General features: G+C 45.6%; 1 protein-coding gene and 1 long non-coding RNA gene across 9 annotated transcripts in view; one reads left to right on the forward strand and one right to left on the reverse strand.

Annotated features, from left to right (window-relative positions):
- The window catches only part of STX3 (syntaxin 3), a 43,240-nt gene extending 22,390 nt beyond the window's left edge, over nt 1-20,850 (reverse strand). Inside the window, exons 1-2 of one of the 5 annotated variants that reach the window (XM_036325749.1) lie at nt 20,626-20,850; nt 3,633-3,716 (exon numbers count right to left, since the gene is read on the reverse strand). In XM_036325749.1, coding sequence (XP_036181642.1) covers nt 3,633-3,716; nt 20,626-20,655 — 114 coding nt within the window. In that variant the 5' untranslated portion in view covers nt 20,656-20,850. Of the gene's footprint in view, nt 1-3,632; nt 3,717-20,625 lie in introns of those variants that run through there. The other 4 variants (XM_036325748.1, XM_036325747.1, XM_036325746.1 and 1 more) reach the window with 4 other exon arrangements.
- LOC118664977 lies at nt 20,468-26,441 on the forward strand. 4 transcript variants are annotated; one of them, XR_004970478.1, is made up of 4 exons: nt 20,468-20,680; nt 24,513-24,602; nt 24,910-24,982; nt 25,572-26,441. It is a non-coding gene; the product is annotated as an uncharacterized LOC118664977 (long non-coding RNA). The 4 variants fall into 4 exon arrangements; XR_004970479.1 differs by having other exon boundaries at nt 24,926-24,982; XR_004970476.1 differs by having other exon boundaries at nt 24,513-24,982.
- The last annotated feature ends 66 nt before the right edge of the window (nt 26,442-26,507 follow it).

Raw genomic sequence — 26,507 nt, forward strand, 5'->3', positions numbered from 1 at the left:
TCTCCCTCTCCACACACTACCACCAGAATAATTTTCTAAAAGTCACCTCAATCCCATTAGTTTCTTGTTTAAAACGTTCAAAGGCTCCCCATTACTTCGCAGGAGTTTGTAGCTGCAGCAGGCAACAGAAGCATCTGGAAGAACTTCAGAAGTCTGAGCATTCCAGGCCCTCTGTGTCAAGTGTATGTGCAAACAACTCCCAGGCAACTCTGATGGGCAAGTCTAGTTTCAAAGCAATGAGGCCTGCCGTCCCCTCCCCTTCCCCTCTATCCCGACAGAGCATGAGGCTTCCTCTTCTGTGCTCCCACTTTACTACCTGTTGACACTCGTTACCATGTGACTTTTTAAATTTTTCTGTCACCCTCACCAGACAAGGAGCCACCAGAAGGCAAGACCCCTGTCACACAGAAGGTTCTATCCCCAGTACCTAGCACACTGTCTGGAGGACAGTGGTACTCATGTCTTCCCATGATTAGATGAATGGATGAATGAATATAGAACAATAAACCCCTCATCTTTCTGCCTTCTCAGGTATGTTCTGTTTCCTCTGAAACTCTGCTCTCTCTCTCTCTGCCAACTGAGTAAACAGACCAAGGAAAATACAGACAACTGCAAATTAGACAAAAGTCTGAGGTTTATCATTTACTAGACCCCGGCTTGCCCAGCCAAGGAGGCCTGAAAACTCAAGGGCCAATTCTCTTATCTAACAATCAAGAAGCTGGAGAAACCATTGGAATTTCACAGTGCAAAGCACATTTTGAAACCATCCTGGTCCTGTGACTTCATCCACGCCTTGCAAATGCCACTCTGACCACCTGTGATTCACACTATCGGTCCTCAGCAAATAACCAAGCGTGACCTACTCACTAGAACGAGTCCAAAAGGCGGGTCTTATCACAAGAGTGCCTTCCCCAGAAACCTACTTAGCCAGATGCTGCAGGGAGTAGGGGGTGTATTCCCCAGTCACAAAGGGAAACCCCCTTCTTTCGCCAAATCCCCGTTACCTGGAATGTACTTTATTTCACTTTCAAGGGTGTTTCTAGGCCATAGTCTATAAAATCAACTCTGTGTTTTACTTACTCAAAAACCATTGGGGAACATGATGCTGATAAGCACGAAAATTACTGCAGACATACTTAATGTATGTTAGGCACCATGCTAGGTACATCACATACTTTCTCATTTTCTTTTATTGATTTTTTAGAGAGAGAGAAACAGTGATTTGTTGTTCCACTTATTTATGCATTCATTGGTTAATTCTTACATGTGCCCTTACCAGGGATTGAACCCACAACGTAGGCATATCGGGATGACACACTAACCAACTGAGCTACCTGGCCAGGGCTCATTTTATATTTCTAATAATCAGTAGGTAATACCACTATTCTTATTTTAGAAGAAACTGGGTTTTGGAGCAGTTAGACAACTTTTCCAAAGTTCAACAGGTAGTGATGGGCAGAGCTGAGATTTAGACCAGGATCTGCGAGGGGGCAGAGCCTGTATGATCTCTTTCCATGACTCGCTTGCTCTTGCCTCTGCCCCACTCCAACGCTTATCCTATCTGTGCTTTACCTAATGAGAAAGAAGGAAGGTAACATTTACCTGTGCCCACACCAAGCACTTTCTGAGTGTTAGCTCCTTTAATTCCCAAAAATCTGAGGTGGATATTTTTCTCCCCATTTCACAGATAAACTTACTGGGGCTTAGAGAAGTTAGGAATGTGCCCAAGATCATAGCTCTTGGCAGATAAGAAATTAATTTCATGGGGGTTAATGGGGGGGGGGGGGGGATGAGGACACATCTGTAATTCCTTAACTAATAAAGAATTTAAAGATTAAAAAAAAGAAGAAATTAATTTCAAAGATCATACTCTTTCCACCCCACCATGCTGTCCCCTTCTCCACCCTAAATATGACAGGGCTCTTTTTTTTTTTTCTAAATGATAGAATACCATGTGACAAAGAAAGTCTACCATCTCCTACCTCATAAGGAATACTGCCTCTCAGAGCCCCTCTGGTGTAAGAGAAGAGGCAGAACACTATCATTGGATAAGATCCCTTATCCCTTATCCCTTCTTCCTTATTCATTATCCCCTTATATTAAGTTATTTAATGTATCTGATTTCCCAAGGCAAGATCAGAGGGACCAGCTACAATGACATAAATACCTTCTAGAGTCCTCTCCCACCAGTGAACAGACAGACATATTCCCTTCATGATCCACATGTGGAACAATACTGAACTCACAACCCAAATGTTCGATCTCACTATGACTGCTGGGCTATGTGGAGGGCGGGGATCTGTGGAATGTTCGCAGCCAACTTCCCAATCAGGCCAGCACACGCTCACCTTCACTCACTCTTACACCTGCCTATTACTCTCACACATGAACGGACCTGAACCATCAAGCCTCGCTCCACTCCATTTAGACAAGAACTAGAGGATGGCTTTTCTGAATCCATAAACTAGAGGGCAGGAAGCACCACTTGCTCTTTGCAAAAGAACCCGATGCCTCTTGTCTTCTTTCCAAAAAAATTTAAAAGCCATAAAATAAGAAGCCATAGTATGATGTCAAAAACTTCAGTGTCTGAACTGTCTGTGGTTCTGTTCTGTTGTTATAAAGTATCGTTATTGAGCACATATATCTCAGATGCTACACTGAATGTATGAGAAACATTATCCCATTTAATCCCGATAATAACCCTCCAGAGAATTACATTACTCATCCCAATCTACAGGTAAATAAACCAAGCATGCTAAGAAGCATTCACAAGATCAACAGCTGGTTGGAAGCAGAGCTGAGATTTGAACCCAAGTTCACCTGACTCCCCAAGACACACTATACCCCACAGCTTCCCAGCATTATTTACTATAGCACCTTCCCGACAAAGACCTTCAAAATCAAAGAGCATGTGAAACTGTAGACATGAGCAATCCCTCTTTGTCCCTATTCAACTTCAAAAACATAAATTGGTGGTTTCTTGGTTTCTCTGTTATCACTAGAATTAAGTCAATGGAACTACATTTTTGGAAACATATCTGATCTATATGAATCACAGGCCTGAAAATGCAATGTGTTTTATACTCATGGCTGGACCCCAAGATTGATCCTGTATTAAAATTATGTAATTTAGGCAAAAAAAAAAAAAAAAAAAGATATCACTATAATGTTATCATGTACCTTAAAAACTTGCCCTAGCCGGGTTGGCTTAGTGGATAAAGCATCAGCCTGTGGACTGAAGGGTCCCAGGTTCGATTCCGGTCAAGGGCACATGCCCATGTTGTAGGCTCGATCCCCAGTAGAGGGCATGAAGGGGGCAGCCAATCAATGATTCTCTCCATCATTGATGTTTCTATCTCTCTCCCTCTCTCTTCCTCTCTGAAATCAATAAAAATATATTAAAAAACAAAAAAACTTTAAAAGCACCTCTTCAATCACATATAATTTACCTTGTGCTGACTTTCTCCATAGATTAATCCGCCCAAGTAAGCCTTGGAGAGATTCTCCTTGTAACATCTTGGTCGTACCACCCCTCCCCCGGGAAAGACTGACTTTTTTTGCTACCCTGGAAAGATCTGAGGGTTTTATTCTTTACTGAGGAAGCTGTGTTTCCTTATGTACATTTAGCCTACCTCAGAGAAGAACTCATCCATGAAGGCTGTGTTGTCAACGGCAATCTCGACCTCATCGGCATCATCATCCTGTGTCAGCTGCTTCTGGGAGAGACACAAAGGAGCAGGTGAGACAAAAAGCACAAGAGTTTGCTCACAGTGCTAGGTGCTCACTAAGGGCCAGGAGCTATAGCCGCCTTAAGCACTTTACACATATAATCTCCTTGAAAACACAGACAGCTCTGGGATGTGTCAAACTCCGAGGTCACCCTGTCTGAATTTAAATCCTAGTTCCACCATTTACTGATTTTTCTTTTTTTTTCTTTTTTTTTTCTTTTTTTTGCAGGGTGGGGGAGGGAGAGACGGGCAAGTTACCATCCTCGCTGTGTCTCAGTTTCCTGATCTGTGAAATGTTAATAATAACACTACTCACTGCATTGTTTAAGAAAACAATGAGATGATAAATATAAAACACTTCTGCACAGTGTCTGGCATACTGTAAGTGCTCAATATCGCTAGGTTTGGTGGTGATGGCGGTTGGTGGTGTGACATTACCAGTCAGAGAACCAAAAACAGAAAGGTTAAGTAACTTGACCAAAGTCACATAGCTAAAATGTGAAAACAGGCAGATTCTAGCCCATCTTGGATTTGGATCCCATGTTCCAACCCGTTCTGCAGTGTTCAAATGTGTGATCCACCCTACCAGGCACCCCTAACAGTTTCCAGCCACAATTCCTCCAAACACTAGTCTCACAGTAGGAGTGAAGATTTTCCTGTTTTCTGAAACCACTATTGCAAAGGAAACAGCACTTTGTGTTGTCCCCTGTCAGTGTTCATGTTTATAAGGAAAAGGAAGCTCTACCCCCAGCCACCCGCAAGGACCCCAGCTTTCTTAACCTCATTCAACTTCCTCTGCAAAATCACTGAATGGCTATCTAAAGGAAGGGCTTCCCTTCCCACAGGCACCAAGGGCCTGAGCTTCTGCTAGGTTCCTCTCAAATTTTCTTCCCAGACCACTGCTGCACTGCACTGCCTATTTCTAAGCACAGACGAGAACAGGGCGTTGGGGGTGAAGGTGGGAGGGGTACACCTCCTACCCAGCTCCTTCACAACCTTCAGTGGCCTATGGCCTTCTAAGCCAGGACATGTCACTTGCAAACACTCAGAACTCCACAGGCAATGAGAGCCATCAGGGGGCTCTTTTCTTCAACAGCTATCATCTCCCTGATCTACCACAGAAGATGGAGTTACTGGGACTACTCATCAAAATCTGGGGCTCTCTAGCCATTCAGGGAGTCACTTTTGACTATTGCCCCCATCATTTCATTCTGTGGCTCAACTGGAACCATCGGCCACCCAAGTTTAACAGCCATATTCAAAGGAGTTAAATTTGAGGAGCTGCTACAGCCCCCACAATTATCTTCCTAAAACTAAGAACTGATCATGTCCTTCTGCTACTTAAAGTCATTCAATGACAGCTCACCTCCTAGGACTAATAGTCCCAATGCCTAACAGAGCGTGGGGCCCTTTAAGATCAGGCCCCACCCACATTTCTCCCTGTGTGATGCACTCTCTAGACCAGGCACTCTTGCATTTCCTGGACACATCACTCTTTCATATTGCTGAACTGTCACATAAGGACTTCCTCCTGAAATGCATTTGTCCAGCTGGCAAACTTTTACTTAGCCTTTAAAACTCAATCTCCAACAATCTTAACCTGTCAACCTTACTTGACACTTCCCCACATGTACAACTTAAAACCTCCCCAAGGTCCCAAAGCAGCCAACACACCCTACCATTAATTACCCCTTTGTCTGTCCTTCCCCCACTGACTATAAACTTCTGCAGGGTCAGGGTTGCCCTATGTATCTATTACAGTAGATCCCTTCAGTGTGTGTGCCTGCCCAAAACACCTTCCTTCGTGGAGCTAGCCCTCGCCTTTCCACATGATTCTGGGAAGGTTCTCAGTCATGACCCAGACTCCCTGAGGAATTTGAATTATGAGGGGAACAGAGCACAGTTTAGATTTCCTCTAGATTCCCAGAGCTACCCTCGTTCTGTCCTTCCCAAGACACCCCCTGGCTTACAGCAGGTTCTCCAGACCTTCCCCAGTGTTCTTTCAATGAGCAGAACAGTATTCTTCTAAAAATTTTTAATTCGTTTGGCCAGAATCAGCTTTTGTCACTTGCAATTAGAATTACTTGTACTTTGTCATTAATTAATTTATTCTACATGTATTCTGGACACGTATCCTGTAATAGATATGTAACAGCAATGTTATCAATTTTAGCTGAATATAATTTCCACATAGACTAGCAGCCTAAATTCACCCAGCAGTTTGTAAAGTTTGTAAATGCTCCCTTTATCAACTATCACCAATACTTGGGCCTCCCAGCAGCCTCCAGAGAGCTCATCTCCCATGAAGGATTTTGTGATCCTCACTAGAAAACAGTTTTCCTCTAGGAAGCATTTGTTGAGAGTTTCCTGTCCTCAAAGGTCTTAGAGACCCACGCTGAGGGGACAAACCCCATGTAGATGTGTGTGTACATACATACACCCCCACGCATGAGTGTATCAACTCAGCTTTCTTCAAGACACTGGTGATAAAAAAGTGTGGCTCAGTGGTTGAGCGTCAAGCTACGGATCAGGAGGTCATGGTTCACTTCCTGGTCAGGGCATGTGCCTGGGTGGCTGGCTCAATTCCCAGTGGGGGGCGTGCAGGAGGCAGCCAATCAATGATTCTCTCTCATCATTGATGTTTCTATCTCTCCTTCTCCCTTCCTCTCTGAAATCAATTTAAAAAAATGTATATTTTTTAAAAAGTGGAATAAGGTTACCATCCCAGGATGGGACTGAAGGAAGTTTCTGGAAGCTGGGAACAACTGTGTCCTGGAGCAGGAGAGGCAGGTGCCTAATTGTCCAGCATGACGTAAATTTTCGAGACCCATGGAATTTGTACAGGGATCCCCCACTTCCAAACAGCCACCTCTTGGCTGTTGGCAGGCTCGAGCAGGGCAGCCTGGTCCACCTCCAGTGAGAGAATATGTGAACTGGGAAAGGGGAAGTCTTTGGCAACTCACAGCCTAGGTCCAAAACTTGTTACTCACTGCTGGCTGTGAGACCTCCATCAAGTCCATTACGACTCTGAGGTTTTTACCTGTAAACAGTAATAATACCACATACTTGATCATTCTTAGGAGGGTTAGAGAAGATCACATGTGAAAAGTTTCTGGCACCTAATAAGTGCCTGTTTTCCTCTCACCTAGCCGTGAGGACCTGCTGCCCAAAGACTGCGTCCACGTCCTCCTCCTCAGGAGGTTCTCACACTAAAGGCTCATAAGTAAGATTGACTGCACAGCGTCATGACGACCAGGGTTCCATAACACACTCCATTGCATACTGGTCACTTCAACAACTGGTTTAACATCTCTGAGCCTCAATTCTCTTATCTACAAAATAGGAGCAATAGTGTCTACCAGGGCTTTCGTGAGGATTAAATGAGATAAAATTTTAAAGTTTCTTATGCAATGAACAGCACACAGTAACAACTCACTAAAACACCTGTATATAAGATCTCGCCAGCTTCTCTATAGCTTTAACCTGGATCTAAGTACCTTTAAACAGGAAGGTGGGCAGGGGAGGAAAGGAGACTTGTAGAGCTCAATGCAACCATACAGATTCTATCATTAAATTCTCTCACTTAGAGATGGGCAAATTAAGGCCCAAGACCAAATAATGAGTTACTAATACAGCAAGGAAGAAAACACAGGTTTCCTGAATACCACCTTCTCAGGCAGTTCCTCCCACTGTGGTGTTTGGCTGCTTCCAAAAACATAGAATAACAACATGAACAACAAGAGCAACAAATGGCAGATCAGAAAATTCAAGGAAGAGGGTCAATCTCAGAGGTGACCTGAATAATGTGGTTATTCAGAGTCACGTGGCACTGGGAACTACCACCAAGCTTATGCAGAAGGGACTTAGCAGAGCCCAGGGCTGGGGCTCCTTCCCTTGTGACCCAGCCATGCCCTAACAGACCAAGAGGCCTCAGGGACCCCAGGGGCAAGGGAAGCACATGGTGCCCTTTATCTTCAGCCCACATGACTGAGCACAGCCAAGAAGAGAACTTCAACATCTTTATCAAAGAATCAAGGCGTGTGGTAATAAGAACGCTCCAGTAGCTGCAACATTAGCCACAGTATAAAAAAACCAACGTATGTGAGAACCATGCGCCCAACTGCCCACTTCCTCTCCCTACACCCCGACCCCAGCCTCCTGCTGCTTCTCCCACCAGGAGGTGGGAGATATTGCCAGTGACTTAGGCAGCACTAAGCTAGAACCCGGGATTTATCACCTTCCCCACCTCTCAAATGTGTTCCAATATTCGGTGAGGACAGCCAGGGCTATGACCTCCTCTCTGGATAGAAAGTGGAAAGAGTTCAGGGGCCCAGATCTCAATATGAAGTAATTTAACCTGTGATTCCTCTCACTCAGCACTCACTGCCTTTCTCTCCACTGCCTTCTCTACCATACTTAGTCTATCGGACTCTTCATCAGTTCCTTTAATAAAAAATACTTGCCACATAGAGTCACTGGTAGGTGCTAAATAGCCACAACACTAGCTGCTTTACATAAACTATGTCAACAAAAGCCACCTATATTTTGAAGCTGAGAACCTGCAGGTCAGAGAAGTTCTACGTTACTCAAGGTCTCTAGCTATTGGTTTTCAGAGTCGGGGCTCAATCTTACGTTGTCTGTCCCAAGCCCTTGCTTATTCCACTGCACCCTGCTCTAAGCAGCCTATCACCGAAGCAGCCAGGGGCCCAGGAGAGCAGCAGCCCAGCCCTGCAGAAAGCACCCATGGGAGAGAGGAGCTGTGGACCTGCAGCACTTGTCTCCATTAAGCCTTGATTTTCTCACCAGGAAAGGAACTTAGCTTTCCAATTTGGCTTTTTGGAACCTCAGGACACCTCAGAAACCACCCAGGGAAGTAAGGGAGGGGGAGTCAAGCAGGTGGGTCCTCTCCCCCTCATCAATCTGCATAGCTTCACTTTTACCTGCTTTACACATTGGGGTTCCCTGTTGTTAAGAGAGGGAAGAAAGGCAGAAAAAAGAAAGAAGAAGGCAAGCTTAGCTAGCCAGCTGGAAAACCACTGAAGTTAATGAATGGGTGGCTTCTAAAGAAAAGAGAAAGAACAGGGAGGGCCCTCACTCCTCTCCAAGTTAAAACACGGCTGCAGGCCAGCTGGTGTGGCTCAGTGGTTGAGTGTTGAACTATGAACCAGGAGGTCATGGTTCGACTCCCAGTCAGGGTACAGGCTCAGGTTGCAGACTTGATCCCCAGTGTAGGGCATACAGGAGGCAGCCAAACAATGATTCTCTCTCATCATTGATGTTTCTATCTCTCTTGCCTTTCCCTTCCTCTCTCTGAAATCAATAAAAGTATAATAAAGAAAACAAATACATAGCTGCAAAGAGGTTAAACTCATTAGCAATTCCATGAGGATCATTACAAATCAGAAGAGCAAGACAGGGACAAAGAAAGAAGGGACAAGGGAAGAAAAAGGAAGCCACCCAAATGAAGAGGACATCAGTCAGAGGCTCCCTGATTCTCTGCCTGCCACAGGTGCCAGAACCCAGCAAGGCCAAAGGGTTCCAGCACAAGACAGAAGGCCCAGGAGCTCTTGGGAAGTTTTGGGGTGGCGGAAATAATAACAGAGGGGAAGGGACCAGCAATCTACACTGGAAAGGAACAACAGTGGTCCTTAACTTCCCATAGCAGGGTATTAAAGGATGTGGCTAGCGGGGGCGGGAGCCCTCCTGTCACAAGCGGGTGATCACAAATTCTTGCTCCTCTTCCTCTCCATATTTAAACAGCTCTTTGCTCAGAAGATACATACTCTTCTTTATAAACCCAGATTTTTCTCCCAATAAATTTGATGCAAAGAGATAACGGCATGATTTTTCTTGTCCCTGCTCCCCACTTTCCCCACCTGCCTCCCTCCAGAATGAGGGGCTGTGGAATCCCAAAGATGAACGTCACCACTTCCAAAAATTCCAAACATATACACACACCACACAACACACTGCCCAACATCTGGTTTTTCCAGTCCCTCTTCTTTAATTAAAAGAAGCCAGAAATTCTGAGTAAGCCTGTCAACTCTCAATAGGCACTCAGTGCTCTGTTCCCCGTTTAAAGAATCAGATGGCAGTTTCCAATGCCCAGTTCTCCCTCCTACACTGTTTTTTTCTCATCCACTGAAACCCTCCCAGAGGGACCACTTCCTCTTTCCACTGAAATGCATCTTCCCCAACACACTTGTCAGATGAATCAAGAGGAGACATACAGATAATGAACCCTAGGTGAAGGCTCATACTTTTACTTTCCAGATGTTCTAGTTGAACATTTGGAAGCAAGAACCGGCCCGCTTTGGAAGATGAAGACAATGGGGAATAAACTCAATACCAAATCAGCCCAAGGCCAGCAAGTTGGTGGACAACTAGACAAAAACCTAAGTCTCTGATGACCCCACCCCATGCATTCTGCCATAACAATCACACTACAACACAACATGTGTGTGTTTGGTTTCAGACTCTCTTGTGGTTTCAAATATATTATTTGATTCTCATGTCATCCCTAGGAGAGACAGATATTACTTTCTCCATTTACAGATGAGGTAATTACTTAATTAGGTTAAATGACTGTGCAAAGTGATTCAGCTAATAATGGTGACATGAGGGCTCAAAAGCAGGTCTGTGGGAGCCCAGCACCCTGTTCTTACCTTCTGTACTCCACCTGAAGATACCCTTCCCACTCTGTTTTGATAACACACCTCAGGGGATGCTGCAATGTCAATATAACTAAATTGGATTAATCTATATCATGAGTGAAAAAGATACCGGTGCATATAATCCTTGAATGTGCATGTATGTAGGAGACACAGAGATACATCTGAGTTGAAAATCCAGCTCTGCCCCTTAGTAGCTGTGTGATCTTAAGCAAGTCACTTAACCTCCCTGTTCCTCAATTTCCTCATTTATAACATGAATACTCTATTCACAGAATTGTTGTGAGGATTAAATTCGTTGATACATATGAAATATCTGAAGCAATGCTGGGTACATATTAAATGCCCAAGACCAGGCCATCTAAAGTGAAAAATTGGGCCTTTTTTTTCTAAAGAGAGTTTATGCTAAAGATGCAACTCTAACGCCAATTCTCAGAAGCTGAAAGCAGGTCCCTTAGAATGAACTGAAATTTAGTTTATTTATTTTATTATTTTTTCTTTTATATATATTTTATTGATTTTTTTACAGAGAGGAAGGGAGAGGGATAGAGAGTTAGAAACATCGAAGAGAGTGAAACATCGACCAGCTGCCTCCTGCACACCCCCCACTGGGGATGTACCCACAACCCAGGTACATGCCCTTGACCAGAATCGAACCTGGGACCTTTCAGTCCTCAGGCCGACGCTCTATCCACTGAGCCAAACCAGTTAGGGCTGAAATTTAGTTTATTTATTTGAATAGTCATTTCTTTACTATATGCATTTAAAGAAATAGCCCAGCCAGCATGGCTCAGTGGTTGAGCATCGACCTATGAACCAGGAAGTCATGTTTTGGTTCCTGGTCAGGACACATGCCAGGGTTTCAGGCTCCATCCCAGGGTTTCAGGCTCGATCCCCAGTGTGGGGCATGCAGGAGGCAGCCAATCAATGATTCTCTCTCATCACTGATGTTTCTTTCTATCTCTCTCTCCCTCTCCTTTCCTCTTTTTAAAATCAGTAAAAATATATTTGTTAAAAAACAACACATATCCTCAGGTGAGCATTAAAAAGAATGTCAAAAAATTTTAATAAAAATCTGATGATGAAAGATGATTTGACTTTGGGTGGTGGGCACACAGTACAATATACAGATCTTGTAACATAGAAATAAAATTCATCCCTGAAACCTTGACCCTATTAATCAATGTCACCCCAATAAATTTAGTTGTTTAAAATAAATAAATATTAAAAAGAAAGTAAAAAGCATCCAGGTTTCATCTCCATATGCCATGTCCATTCCTATCTGCTTTTGCTTCTCAAAATCTAGGTCTAGAGAAGGAGCAATGAAAGAAGATGGAAGTTCACCTAAACAAAGAAAGGAGAAAAGAACAAAAACACCCTCTAGGTAGATGTTATCTACACTCTGTGGTTAGAGAGGTTAATTCAGTGGGAATCACAGCCAAAATGAAACAAAGATGGGACAGGCTGCTGCATACAATCCATTGTTCACAGTGCATTAACCTAGGTGGGGTCTCATAACCAACCACCACACCCACAACCTTCTCCTTCTCACTACAAGGTCCCACACAGAGTAATAGAGTCATTCATTCATTCATTCATTTTTCCAATAGTATTCATTAAACATCTACCATCTGCAAAGCAATAGTACAGACACTGGAGACACACAGACCCGACTCAGCCCCACCTGCTCCAGACCTCACTGTCTCCGATGGGAGGTACAGGCACACAGGTCATTCATTACGAGTCCACTTACACAGGAATTGTATACCCAGGAGAGGAGGGGATGATCAGTCTCACCTGCATTCAAGGCAGAGCTGAGGAAGACAGAAGCCTATTAGAGATGTATGCAGAGGTGACTCCCTGGGGAAATTTTGAAGATGGAATGGATTCCCCCAAGGATAACCTCAGGAAGGCCACTGTGGTGAGAAGACTACGTACACCTTTTTCCTGCTTTCTCTATGCTCCCAAGAGCCATTCAAGTAGATTCAAAGAATACCTTCTGCTCCCTAAAGAGTTCTGGTTCCCTTTCAAACCTTCCTCCCCTTCTCCAGCCTTCTTCACTCTTTTCTGACTCCCTCCCCCCAGCAACCCCACAACGTCCAGTTCTCAAGGATATAGGAAGGAGGAAGGAAGTAATAAGGTCTTCTCTATTCCACTCTCAGCCTTCTCCGCAACCCTTCCTTTCATTCAGCCTGCCCCACAAGCCCCCTCATCCTCATGATCCTTCCAGAACACTTCATTAATAGTTATAAAGAAAAGGACTTAAACGTAAGACGGGAAGCCATAAAAATCTTACAAGACTCCATAGGCAGCAAAATATCAGACATATGTCGTAGCAACATCTTTACTGATACAGCTCCTAGGACAATGGAAACTAAGGAGAAAATAAACAAATGGGACTACATCAAAATAAAAAGCTTCTGCACAGCAAAAGAAACCATCAACAAAACAAGAGACCCCACTCCATGGGACGACATATTTGCCAATGTTAGATCTGATTAGGGTTTAATCTCCAAAATTTATAGGGCATTTATACAACTTAACAAAAGAAAGATAAACAATCCAATAAAAAAATGGGCAAAGGACTTAAATAGACACTTTTCAAAAGTGGACATACAGAAGGCCAAGAGACATATGAAAACATGCTCAAAGTCACTAATCATCTGAGAGATGCAAATCGAACAACAATGAGGTACCATCTCACAACTGTCAGAATAGCTGTCATCAACAGATCAGCAAATGACAAGTACTGGTGAAGATGTGGAGAAAAGGGAACTTTCGTGCACTGCTGGTGGGAATGCAGACTGGTGCAGCCACTGAAGACTAATTTTTTTAGTCCTCAAAAAAATTAAAAATGGAACTCCCATTTGACCCAGTAATTCCACTTCTAGGAATATATCCCAAGAAATCAGAAACACCAATCAGAAAGGATATATGCATCCCTATGTTCATAGCAGCACAATTTACAATAGCTAAGATTTGGAAACAGCCTAAGTGCCCATCAGCAGATGAGTGGATTAAAAAACTGTGGTACATCTACACAATGGAATACTACCCTGCTGTAAAAAATAAGGAACTCTTACCATTTGCAACAGCATGGATAGACCTGGAGAGCATTATGCTAAGCAAAATAAGCCAGCTGGAGAAAGATAAATATCACATGATCTCACTCATTTGTGGAATATAATGAACAGCATAAACTGATAAACAAAAATAGATCCAGAGACAAAGAAGCATCGAACAGACCATCAAACCTCAGAGGGAAGGCAGGGGAGGGGAGGGGGGGTAAGAGATCAACCAAAGGACTTGTATGCATGCATATAAGCATAAACAATGGACACAGACAGTAGGGAAGTGAGGGCATGTGCTGGGGGGGGAGGGTGAGAGCGGCTGGGAGAGGTCAATGGGGGAAAAGGAGACATATGTAATAATTTAATTAATAAAGAATTTAATTTTTTTTAAATGTTATAAAGATAACATTTGTGAGCACGCCACATGTGCTAAGGGTTCTTCTAAGACACATGCTTTATATTTACCAAGGCACTTCATCTCACAGCAACCTTCTGGGGACCTCCCCATCTGACAGCTTAGAAAACTAAACATAAAAATGACCAGTAACCTGCTGAGATCATGCAGATGGCACATGCCTGAGCCAGGACAGCCTGGGCAGCTGGTGGCAGGGCCCTAGTCTCAACCATCACGGAGTGGTGCCTTCTAACAGCAACCCACCCCAGCTGCAACATGCATCACTGGCCAGCGGAAACGCACTTCCAAAGCACGAAACACAGATGCCACCCCCGCAAGGTGGTGAAACACAAGACTGAGAAGTTGGCACAGGCCAGGGGAAGCTAAGAAAACATGACAACTACATGTAGTATGGTGTCCTGGACTGAACCCTAGAACAGAAAAAGGAACGTTTGTGAAAAAACTAGTGAAATCCAAATAAACTCTGGATGTTAGTGAAAAGCAATGTACCAATTTTACTTTCTTACTTTCAACCAATGTACCATCATAATTTAAGGCATTAACAATGGAGGAAAACAGGCGAGGTGTGGACAGGAACTCTCTGTACTATCTGTAACTTTTCTGTACAGCTAAAATTAGTCTAGAATTAAAAAAGGTCAATTTTAAAAATAAAAGCAAATCTGATGCCCTACCAAGCTGCCCTAACCCAGACAACTAAACATACCAGACTGTATACAGTCCACTGATCTCTTTAGGTGGGGGGTTGAATTTCACTCAGGCTCTAGACAGAAACTGGGGAATGTCGCCTTGGAAAGGGTCCAATGCCAGAAAACAGGCTGACCTAACAGTGGAGACAGTGGTGAGAGGAGGAAATGGCAGAGGGGCCTAATAGGAAGATCAGGCCCCTCCAGGTAAGTTCATTGGCAGAACATCCCCATTCATCCACTGATGGTATGGGTGACAGCTGTGCCGGCTGTGGACTGGGAAGTGAACATACAGGGGGAATGAGGCATTCAGGGTCTGTGCTATCTCAGAGAGCAGGACATCGAAGGATAGGCAGGTTCTGAAATTAAACACTGTGTAGCTGCTTTTATATATCAACAAAAATAGTTTGTGGAGGTCCCAGGAAGGCAGAGTAAAGGCTGTCTGCTCAGGGCCTGAAAGTTTTTCTGCAGTGATGATATCAGAACTGAACCCTAATGGATGTTTAAGATTTGGCCAGGGGGAAATGGGGCAGCCAGTGTTTCACTGTGGTATCCACATCTTCTCCTTCGTTTTCTCTCTGAACAAGAGCAACCTTCCATGATGTAATGGGCTGGGAGTTGGGATATAGCTAGGAGCCCTGAAACTCATCCATCCATGTCCCTGAGGGTGGAACCAGTGACTCTGGCTCCATCAACAAATGTATGGGTTCCCAGAGTTAATGCTGAACTTCAGGCAAGTAAGGATTCACCAACCCACAGGGAATGGAGTGGGAAGAGTAAGTCATAATAATGAATAAGGCATGTGTAAGGGCCAAGCTGCTGTTGATTAGTCAACAAATGTTTAATAGGTAACTAACTACTATACAGAGTGCTAGGTACTGAGCCCCAGATATCCCATCTGCCACTGCCTGTGCATACAGTGGTTGGGGAGATGAACAAATACAGTATAGGGCGACATATAAAGCAAGAAAGATATACTTGTTCTTGATCTCACTACTTTTGAGCTGGAGATCTCAATCTACTCTAAGCCTCAAGCGCCTTACCTATAAAATGAGAATGATGTAACAGCACCTTGCCTTGCAGAGTTGAGAGGATTAGAGACAAGGTATATAAGGCACCTAACACAAGTCCTATCCTATAGTAAGTAGCTGCTCAATAAATGATTGTCATTACTGCAGCTGATATGATGATGACAAGAAGTAACAGAGCCATTGATCTTAAAGACAAGACCTAGAAGACTGAGTCCATCTCATAAAAAAAAAAAGGAAGATGGGTTCAAGTCCACTCTATGATAACATATAATCCCACTGACTTATTAGAAGAAAGGTATTTCACTGCAAAGCAATATATGGCCCATAAGGGCTGCTAGAAGGGAGGAAGAATATTCTAGGCTCCAGTAAAGGAGCACTGACTGTGATGAATGAATTTTGGCAGACATGTATGGTTTTGACAAAGAGGAACAGAACGCTGAAAGGGAGGACACATGAACAAGCATTTCTCCCTCAGTGACTGCCAGTCCCCCAGGCCCCACGCCCGCAACTCTTCTACACTCACAGGAATATAAATAAAACTAATCCCCTTCTTTCATCCGAGCATTTTCTCTTCTGGCCTCTGGCTGATGGGTCTGTAATCCCTACCCAATCCCTGTTGCACTCATCTCAGCTCTGCTTCCCATCTGCTCACAGCAAACAGCTCACCCAGGGAAGGAACCCTCCCAGGAAGAGAGAGGAGCTGGGGAAGAAATCACTGGCTAGTAGAGGTTTTATCACTGAAGGATGAGATCTCACTGAAGAGATTCTCAAGTAAGGACGTTAAGATTTGGTTATGACCCAAAGCGCCTGGCACATAGTAGGGGCTCAATATATATTTACAGAATGAATTAATTTTTAAAGGGGAAGTTCAGGTCTGTGTTTCCATGGGGCTGAACTAACACTGTTATCCTGAGCAACTCTGATCCCAAAAACACACTAGAACTTCAAATGGGGAAGGGACCAAGGACAAGCCCTTTAGGACACAAGACGGAAAAGAAAGAGCAAAAAGTAAGGCTGGCCTTTAGAGCCTCAGGTGGTTGATTTCATTAGGTGCTGGTTTTGGAGGGGCCAATATATCCCAAGTCATCTCTATTCCTCTGTAGATTCATCTCCAACAGGGTCCAAAGTCCTTGACCTCGATTCCATACATCACTGGCTTCTCTATTATCATTATCTACCTTTGATTATGGGGGAGGAGGTTCTCTTTTCATAACTTACAGCCCCTTGTTTTCCCTATATGGCCATTGACTCTTTAAGACCAGGACTTTATGTAATAATTCTGGCTAACGTGATGCCCAGCAGGATGAGGTCAAAAAGAATGAGCATGAACATGCCCACCACACAGAGGTCAAAGAGCAATGATCGTAGTATATATGTGGGACATTCACCAATGGGAGAGTGTTTAAGAAAACTCAGAATCCTTGCCTTACTTGGAAGACTTGAGGAGGAACCTGAGCTTAAGCATCACTTCTTCTGGGAAGTGTCCCCACTCCCTAATGCCCTGTCACCATCTCCCACAGGGTATTCCTGCAGTTTTATCACAAAGATGACATCATATGTCTGTTTCTTGGGTATCTCCCTGTTTGTCTGGGAAACTCTTAAGACCCAGGAAAATGTGTTCACTGTTACACCCTAGCACCATCCCAAGGACCTGGCACACAGTAGGTGCTTAGTAAATGTTTACTGAATGTTTAATAGGTAACTAACTACCTATTAAAGAGGGCCAGGCAAGAGGATCCTGGACAGCAATCATCTGGACTCAGCAGATCCAAAGTTCAGCTAGCAAGAAATCAGCAGGAATCGCCTTGTGAGATAGGGTAGGTGTAGGCATTGCACATTCCTGGCGAGCCTGTCCTAGTCACTGAAGAAGCTGACTGCTGAGAAAGCCCACCAGGAGGAGCAGTGCAAGAGATTAGTCAGTTCTTGTGACCATGGCCTCAGGAGGGTGTGCCCTTCAGTGTGGATGCTGCTCCCAACAGGGCAAGTTTGAGGGATTCATACTTCCTGGGGTGGGTTATTATCATGAATCACCTCCTTTCACCCTCCTAATGACCCTAGGGGAAAGGTATGAGGATCCACTTTACAGGTGCAAGTCTGAGATCTCAGTCCTATAGACTCCAGAGCCTAACAGGTGCTTAGCACAGGCTCACAATGAAACATTATACACAACCACATATCCTCAGAGTAGATGGAGGCCTTAAACCACCCGATTTGCCTCCCCTTCTTCAAAGATACTCAAATCCCTACAACATGCAATGTTCCAACAAATTCTTGCCTCCTCCCTCCCATGCTAGAGGATCCACAATCTCTCCAGCCAGCCTAGCTGATCCTTGGGCAGCGCTGACCACTAAAAATGCTTTAGTGCAGAATCATAATTTCCACCCGACAACTTCACATCTTCTCCCTGTATCTATCTATACAGAGCAAACCTAACCTTCAGCACATGACTGTCCTCCAGCTCTCTGGAGGCGGTTATCAGCTCTCCTCCCCCAGGGTTTAGAAAGATGCCTCAGAAACAGATTGCATAGGCTGCTCAGTGTGAAACTGGTTTCATGCAGATTAACAAATGTCTTTCCCTGATAAAAGAAATCAAGAGAGAAGATGGTTATCTGTGGCAGTGAGAGCTGTCTCTGTCCTGGGGGGAGGGGGAGAGAGGGACTGGACTAGAAACCAAAATTTATATAACCTTAACAACAGTCTTCAGGAAAACATTAATATGGAGATCAACCAAATTCTTTGTTTTACAAAGGAGGAACAGAGAAGCAGAGAGGGAAAATGACACAAAGGGCCCTAGCTGGTTTGACTCAGTGGATAGAGTGTAGGCCTGTAGACTGAAGGGTTCCAGGTTCGATTCCAGTCAAGGGCATATGCCTGGGTTTCGGGCTCGATCCCCCGTAAGGGGTGCGCAGGAGGCAGCCGATCAATGACTCCCTCTCATCATTGATGTTTCTATCTCTCTCTCCCTCTCCCTTCCTCTCTGAAATCAATAAAAATATAGTTGTTGTTTTTTTAAAAGAAAATGACACAAAGGAACACAGTTACTAAGTGGCAGGGTCACAGCTAGGCCCTTTGAATTTATAGCCAAGTCCCACCCTTCTCCCTGCTCCAAAGCCCTAGAGCACCTGTTATTTCAGAACTGCAATCCCATAATAACTGCATTTCCCTAACAGCTGCACTGCCTACAGTCTCACTTTCATCACCACCCCAAGAGGTAAAGCAGGGAACAGCATTAGCTCCCTATTCCAGGGAGCAATAAGGAAGCTTGAATTTATACTTGGAATTCAAAGCTTGGTGAAGATTCTTTGCTATTTGTTGACAATGGGCTATTGAAAGAGGCCATAGGGTATCTCCCTAACTAAGAAAGGGAAGGGAACGGCCTCTACCTGCTCTTCAGTTTGCACTGTTTCATGATGGCTGGGTGTGCTGACATGGGAAGACCTTCAAAACCATACTCCTCTTCCCTTTCTGCCTCCCAACCAGCGTGCATCAGAAAAAGAGCCCCAGGATCACCAGCTCTGTGACCTGGGGCATCCCTCCTACTCAGGTTGAGCTCTAGTCTCCTCACCTACAAAAATAGTGGCACCCGGCCAGCGTGGCTCAGTGGTTGCGCTGTGATCTATGAACCAGAATGTCACAGTTTGATCCCTGGTCAGGGCATATGCCCTGTTTCTATCTCTCTCTCCCTTCCTCTCTGAAATCAATAAAAATATATTTTTTAAAAAAATAATGGCAATATATTCTGCCCTATGAGTAACCACTATGAAGCTGAGACCACAGAAAGCAGGTAGGATGCAGAGTGACTCACTCCCACAACTGTCTCTTCCCTCCTCTTGCTTCCTCACTGACCTGCCTCCTCTGCTGCCCTACTACCTAGAGCAGGTGAACGGTCATGAAGATCTCACCCAAGGGAGGGAAAAGGAAAACAATTGTGACATCATCCTATTAGTTCCTCACACTTGTATGAGGTCTCTATTTTTCCAAAGAGCCTTAACAATTAGTAGCATTATGTTTACCATTTCCTAGTCCCCTATGTGCCGCACACCACACAAGGGGGTTCTGTGTGCTCTCTTGGGGTTAGTCCTCACAACCACCCACTTTACAGATGACAATACTTGGACTCAGAAGTTAAGGGATAGACAGCTAGTGCTCCTGCACAAGCTCCCATGCAGATGGACTACTTTTGTCAAGAGCTAGATTTTTAATTCTCTTCAGGCAGAGCCTGTGCCTAAACTGCACTCAATAATTATTTGTCGAATGAGTCTGTGAATATCTGACTCAAAAACCTATTATGCTTTAACACTTCTCTATATTAATAGTCTCATTATGTCATTTCATCTCATAACAAATCTCTAAGGCATGATCGTCCCATTTGACAGATAAGGAAAGAGTGGCTGGAAAGAGTAAGTCGCCTAAGATTTTACAGCCTTTGTGCAGCAAGGCTGGAGGCGGGCTACCTTCAGATCCTTTGCCCCCGCCACAGCCGTCCTGGGGGTTCTGGGGGAATTAATAATTATAGACCGCCGGGGCTGGACCCATCTCCGCACTCACCAGCTCACAGCTCAGGGGGTCACCCAGGAACCCTGAGCTGCTCCCCGGGAGAGGGGGCAGGTGGGCCGGGCATCCCTCAGGAGGGAAACAAGGGGAGGAGGGGGAGGCCAGTGCTGGGCGTAGTGCCAGGCAGCAGCGGGCACGAGGTGACCCCGATCTCACAGAGAGCTCGCCCAGGCCCAAGCACCCCCGCGGACCCTCGCTCCGGACTAACTCTGTCCAGCTTGGGGGTTAGCGGAGGGACGGGAGGCTACAGGCTTCCAGGAAAATCGCAGTCCAGCGATGAATCACCGGCACATGATCCCGGTAGGGAGGGGGGGTGGGAATGGGCGCGGGATGTGGCCGCGGCTTGCGGAGCGCAGGCCTCGCGCGGCCCCCCTCCAGCCTGGACTCGGGGAGAGAAGGGAAGTCCCTCTCCCGCGCGGCTCCACCCTCCGCAGCCCCGGCCCGCCGGGCTCCCGGGGGCGGCGGGACTCACGGCCTTCAGCTGCTCCAGCCGGTCCTTCATCCTGGTGCCCAGGCGCCCGAGGCAGGTGAGCGCGTCCGCAGTGAGCGCGTCCCAGGAGAGCGGCCGGAAGTGGCGACCGGGCCGGGCCGGGCGTGGGAGGCGGAGGTGGGCGGCGGCGGCGGCCGGCTAGGAGGAGCGTCCGAGGCTACGGGAGGCTCGGCCGCGCCGCCCTCTCCGGCCCCGCCGGCGCCGCGCTCCAAATCCGGCTCCCGGGCCAGCGCCGGCTCGCAGTGCTGATCCGCCCGCGGCCCCGCCCCTCACCTGGGCCGCGCCCCGCGCTCCTCCTTAAAGGGGCCGTGCCCCGCCGCCGCCACGCCATCCTCGGCTACCCGAACTCCTCCTGCTCTGGCTCCCCGTCCCGCTAGGGAGCGGAGAAGTCTAGGAAGAGGACCGTGCGCCGGTAGGTCCCGCCGCTGGGCGCAGAAGAGCGAGTAGGGCTATTTGACCTCAATTCCATTCGCTTCCATTCGACGACCATTCGCTACCTGTGCCACATTTTGTATTAGGATCCGACCCTCAAAAGACTCATTCATTGCGGGGCGGGGACAAAGTATCGTAGACGAAAAACTCTAACCCAGTGTGATTCCTGCTATAATGGGTGGGAGAGGGGCATTCTAATATCGTAATTTGAACAGCTGATAGAAGGTGGTCCTAGAGCAGTGGTTCTCAACCTTCTGGCCGTTTAAATACGGTTCCTCATGTTGTGACCCCAACCATAAAATTATTTTCGTTGCTACTTCATAACTATAATGTTGCTACTGTTATGAATCGTAATGTAAATATCTGATATGCAGGATGGTCTTAGGCGACCCCTGTGAAAGGGTCGTTCGACCGCCAAAGGGGTCGTGACCCACAGGTTGAGAACCGCTGTCCTAGAGGCAATAACTGGAAGTGAGACGCGAAAGGTCAGGCTGGAAGGAAGAATTTGGATTTCATGATGTTGGCAGTCGGGACCCTTCACAGACATGTTAAGCAGTTCAATGTTGAAGTCAGCACACCTGCCACTGACAATTTGTACAACTGGGAAATCACCATGGGGGGGGGGGGGGCTGTTTCCATATCTATAAATCAGGGATAATACCCACTGTGACAGAGGAGGAATGATTGATTGGTAAAGTATAGAGCAAGGTTGTAGGTAAAAAAAATATTTTTTATTGGGAAGCTTAAGTCATTCTCGCTTCCTACGTGGTGCAGATTCCCAGGTGAATTATACCTTCTGAAAAGGGGTGCGGTCTTCACACTAGCGCTCTTCTTTGTTCTCTCTCCTCCCTCCCCCTTCTTTCTTCCCTATTTGTCCTCCTTCTTGGGAATAACATACCCAGCAAGACTGGCTCTCCATAAATGGGACTGACAGTCTGACAGTCCGAAGACTCATTTCTCAAGTCAAGAAAAGAATCTGCTCTATGCATTCAGGTTAAAGGGCTGTAATATTTTTCGTAATTCTAACAGACTTTTGCCTTCTTCTGCTATCTCAGCGTGTGCTCCATGCTGATTTCATCGCCTCCCATAAAGATACTTACAGTCCGTGAGTGGCCATGCTGTTTGAACCCTCTTTGGTCCTGAATGCTTCCTTCTATGCAGGTGTTAGCTAGGTGGAGTTTCCCATCTGCGGTACAAAAGGCGTCTGCGCCCCCTGGGGGCCATGCACAGAAAAACAGCGTAATTCAGAGATACAGGGTGTCCCCCAAAAATGTACTCACCCTTTAATAGCCGATAGATCAATTTTTGAAAATGAAATGTAAACACTGCCGTTATAATTATTCAAAGTGAGTGTATACATTTTTGGGACACCCTATATATCCCATCTCCTCTTAATCTTTGTTGGGATAGCTAGGTCCCCACACCTCAGGAAAAGAGGGTCTCCTGACTCTAAACACAGAGTTTTGCCACAAAACAGCTGTCACTTGACATCACACAATCTATTTTCTCATCTTTCAAGTAAGAGAGATGATCAAAACTAATGATTCCTATTCTTCAAGGTAAAAAATATAATGTATTCTTTATTTTCATTTGTAGTTTTGAAAGATGCTATATCCCTAAAATATTCGTACTATGTAATAACAAATTTTATTTCCTCAAACTCAGATACAGAACATAGACTTGTGGTTGGGAAAAAAGGAGCAAAATGGGTAAAAGTGATCAAGGGTACAAACTTTCAATTATTAGATAAGTTAGTTCTGGGGATGTATAGCATGGTGACTATAGTTATCAATACTACATTGTATATTTGAAAGATGCTAAGAGAACAAGTTTCCATCATAAGAAAAAATATTGTAACTATGTGAGATGATAGCTGTTAACTAAATTTGCGGTAACCATTTTGCAATATATGTATATATCAAACCATTGTTACATGCTTTAAACTATTATGTCAATTATTGCTCCATAAAATTGAGTGGGTGGGATTTGATTTCCTATGAGAGGATGTTTCCATGAAGAAGAAAAAAAAAAGACCTTTTGGTTAGCCTGTGTGGCCATACAGAGATAACTATATGATTTTCCTTACTTCTTTTTTTTTTTTTTTTATTGATTTTTTACAGAGAGGAAGAGAGAGAGACAGAGAGCTAGAAACATCGATGAGAGAGGAACATCGATCAGCCGCCTCCCGCACGTCCCCCACTGGGGAAGTGCCCACAACCCAGGCACATGCCCTTGACCGGAATCGAACCCGGGACCTTTCAGTCCGCAGGCCGACGCTCTATCCACTGAGCCAAACCGGTCTCGGCTCCTTACTTCTTAAAACACTGAAAACTGTGTTCAAAGAGTCCTCTTAAGAACAAGTGGAGTGCCCTGACCAGTTTGGTTCAGTGGCTAGAGCGTCGACCTGTGGACTGAAGAGTCCCAGGTTTGATTCCGGTCAAGGGCATGTACTTTGGTTGTGGGCACATCCCCAGTAGGGGATGTGCAGGAGGCAGCTGATGGATGTTTCTCTCTCATGAATGTTTCTAACTCTCTATCCCTCTCCCTTCCCCTCTATCCCTCTCCCTTCCCTTCTATCCCTCTCCCTTCCCCTCTATCCCTTTCCCTTCCCTTCTATCCCTCTCCCTTCCCCTCTATCCCTCTCCCTTCCTCTCAATAAAATATATTTTTTAAAAAAGAACAAGTGGAGTTCAGGGACTCAGGAAGGGAAACATCAGCAATTCTTTTATGATCACACTAGGGACCCAGTGCACGAATTCATGCACCTTAAAAGGAACTGTAGGCTGCGAGGCTGCGGTGGGCACAGGGACGGGTCTCAGCCCATCCTCCACGCCCCTGCCCGGCCCCTCCCACTGTGCCCCCCCCCCCATCCCCTGTCTGCCAGCAGCCCCACTCCCACTGCCGCTGCTCCCATGCACTGATGGCACTGGCCCCACTTGTACCCGCTGATGGCACAGAGCGATTGGGGCCAGCACCAGCAGCAGGTGCTGCCCTGATCACCTCTCAGGAGCAGGGGGAGGTGGAGAAGACCTGAGGGGCAATCGGGGCTGGTACCAGGAGCTGGCAGCAGGTGTGAGTACCAAGTGGGACCTCGGCGTACAAGAGCAAATAATTTTCAGTAACCGCCAGAAGCTCACCTTGATGACAGCAACCAGTGCCCCACCTTGGTCTGGTGTCCCCACTCACCTGCTCCACCATCCCACCACAGCCAACACCTGCCATGTTCCGTGTGCACCCCCTGGTGGTCAGCACACATCATAGTGACTGGTTGTTTGGTTGTTCCCCTATTTGGCCTATTTGCATATTAGGAATACACACACACACACATTCCATTGGAAGGTAGTTATATATTTCAAGCCTTCTTTAAACCTCCTAGTAGGTATGAACTCTACTTAGTCAATTTTATCTTAACATTAATATTTGCTCTTTCCTGACAGGAAGAAGTCTGGATTCCACCTGCTAGTTGTGCACAAAAACCTGAAGAAAGTAAAGTAACTGCAAGGCATGGGACCTGAGCTAGTGGACTGGTATGGAAAACCCTGATATTGAGGCCAAGTGAATTCTAGGGTCTCCACGTAGGTGAACAGTGACTTAAGGATCCAGGCTCAGTGTTCTCGCTGATGTATTTTCATATTTATGCCACACAGTGGTACTTGATTTTACACCCACTAGGTCTTAGTGTAGCTATTTTCCCATAAAACAGTCAGGATTCATTCAAGTGTTTGCATTTTGGTTATAAATATATCAGCCAACACTTAATTTCACCTTTACAAACAAACCAAAGACAACTCCTGGGACTTGGGGTTTCACTGCCTTCTCTCTCCACCCTGTAAGCCTATTTCTTTCCCAGTGGAGAAAAGAACTGAACCTCACCCCATCTAGACCGCCAGAGCCTGCTGTGAAACAGGTGAGACCACTTTCTGGTTGGTGTACCTTGAGGCAGTATCTCCAGAGTGTGGTGTTCAGTACTGACATATCTCAGAGGGGAAGAGGGGGGAAGATGGGAAGAGATTAACCAAAGAACCTACATACATACTAGAGGCCCAGCACGCACAAAATTGTGCGAGTAGCTCACTTCCACTTCTGCTCGCCTTAGCTGGCCACCCCACCCGCTGCGAGAGCGCTTCTCGTTTGGTCATGACGGCATTACAGCGTCATGGCCACAGGCCTTTTATTAGTATAGATATGCATAACTAGTGAACACAGACAATAGTGTGGTGAAGGCCTGTGGTGGGGCAGGGGCTGGGAGGAGGAGGGTAAAAGGGGGGAAATTAGAAGACATCTGTAATACTGTCAACATCAAAAAAAGATAAGGGAAGCTAGAGAATTAAAGGGAAGAGTCTTTCTGTCCTCCACAGCTATTGCTCCCCATGGCAGGAAGGATAGACAATAACCAGGATGGAGAATAAAATCTCTGACTTGTAGTTTTGCCCCCTTACAGTTTGTATGTTCTCTATGGCTGCATAACAAGTTGTCCTAAAACTTCTGTGATTCAGGAATCCAGGTGCAGCTCAGCTGAGTGCCTCTGTGTCAAGATCTCTCACAAGACTGCAGGGAAGGTGTTGGCTGGGGCTGCAGTCCTATTTCATGCCTGACTGGAAAAGGGTCTGTTTCTAAGGTTACTCACATGGCTGTTGGCAGGATTCAATCCTCAAGGGCTGTTGGGCAGAGGGCCTTGGTTCTTTGCTCACTGGAGGCCACCCTCCTTGCTATGTGGGCCTCTCCATAAGGCAACCCACAAAATGGCAGCTGCCTTCTATCAGAGTGAGCAGGCAAGAGAAAAAGAGATAGAGAATGAGAAAAAGAGAAAGAGATGGATGGAAGCCAACGTGTTTTTACCTAATCTTAGATGTGATATCCCATCGATTTTGCCATATTCTGTTCATTAGAAGTGAGTCACTAGGCTCAACCCCCAATCAAGAGAATGAAGACCAGGAGCCTGATACACAGTTCAAATCCCAATTAATGCCAAAGTTATGCTATTTCACCTTTGCAGAGCTCTGCCCTCCCCCATATCTGACTTGGACAACTATGGACCCATTCTTCAGGGCTCCGAGATCCTCACCCACCAGGACTGAGTTAAGTGGCCCTTGAGCTGCCTCTATGATACCCTAGGCTTCTCCATCATAGCCTCCACCACACCAATTACAAGGGCATGGTCTGCCTCCTGCCCCTTCTGCAAGCTCTGTGCAGGCAGCAGCCTTGTCTCTTCTCCTCATTGATGTGGACCCAGACCTAAACTTAAGACCAGAAATGTACCAGACACTTCGTATATGTGTACTAAACTTATTAACTGAATGTTCTTGTAAGACGACTCCGTTTTCTCTTCTGATTAAAACTCCTCAGTTGGCTTTTTATTACAAAGAGGAGGGAGTCCAGACTCAGAATGGCTTTCAAATAACTCCCATGTATTGTCACTCCCTGACAATGTG

Source organism: Myotis myotis, unplaced genomic scaffold (genome assembly GCF_014108235.1).
Source record: "Myotis myotis isolate mMyoMyo1 unplaced genomic scaffold, mMyoMyo1.p scaffold_m19_p_10, whole genome shotgun sequence".
NCBI lineage: Eukaryota > Metazoa > Chordata > Mammalia > Chiroptera > Vespertilionidae > Myotis > Myotis myotis.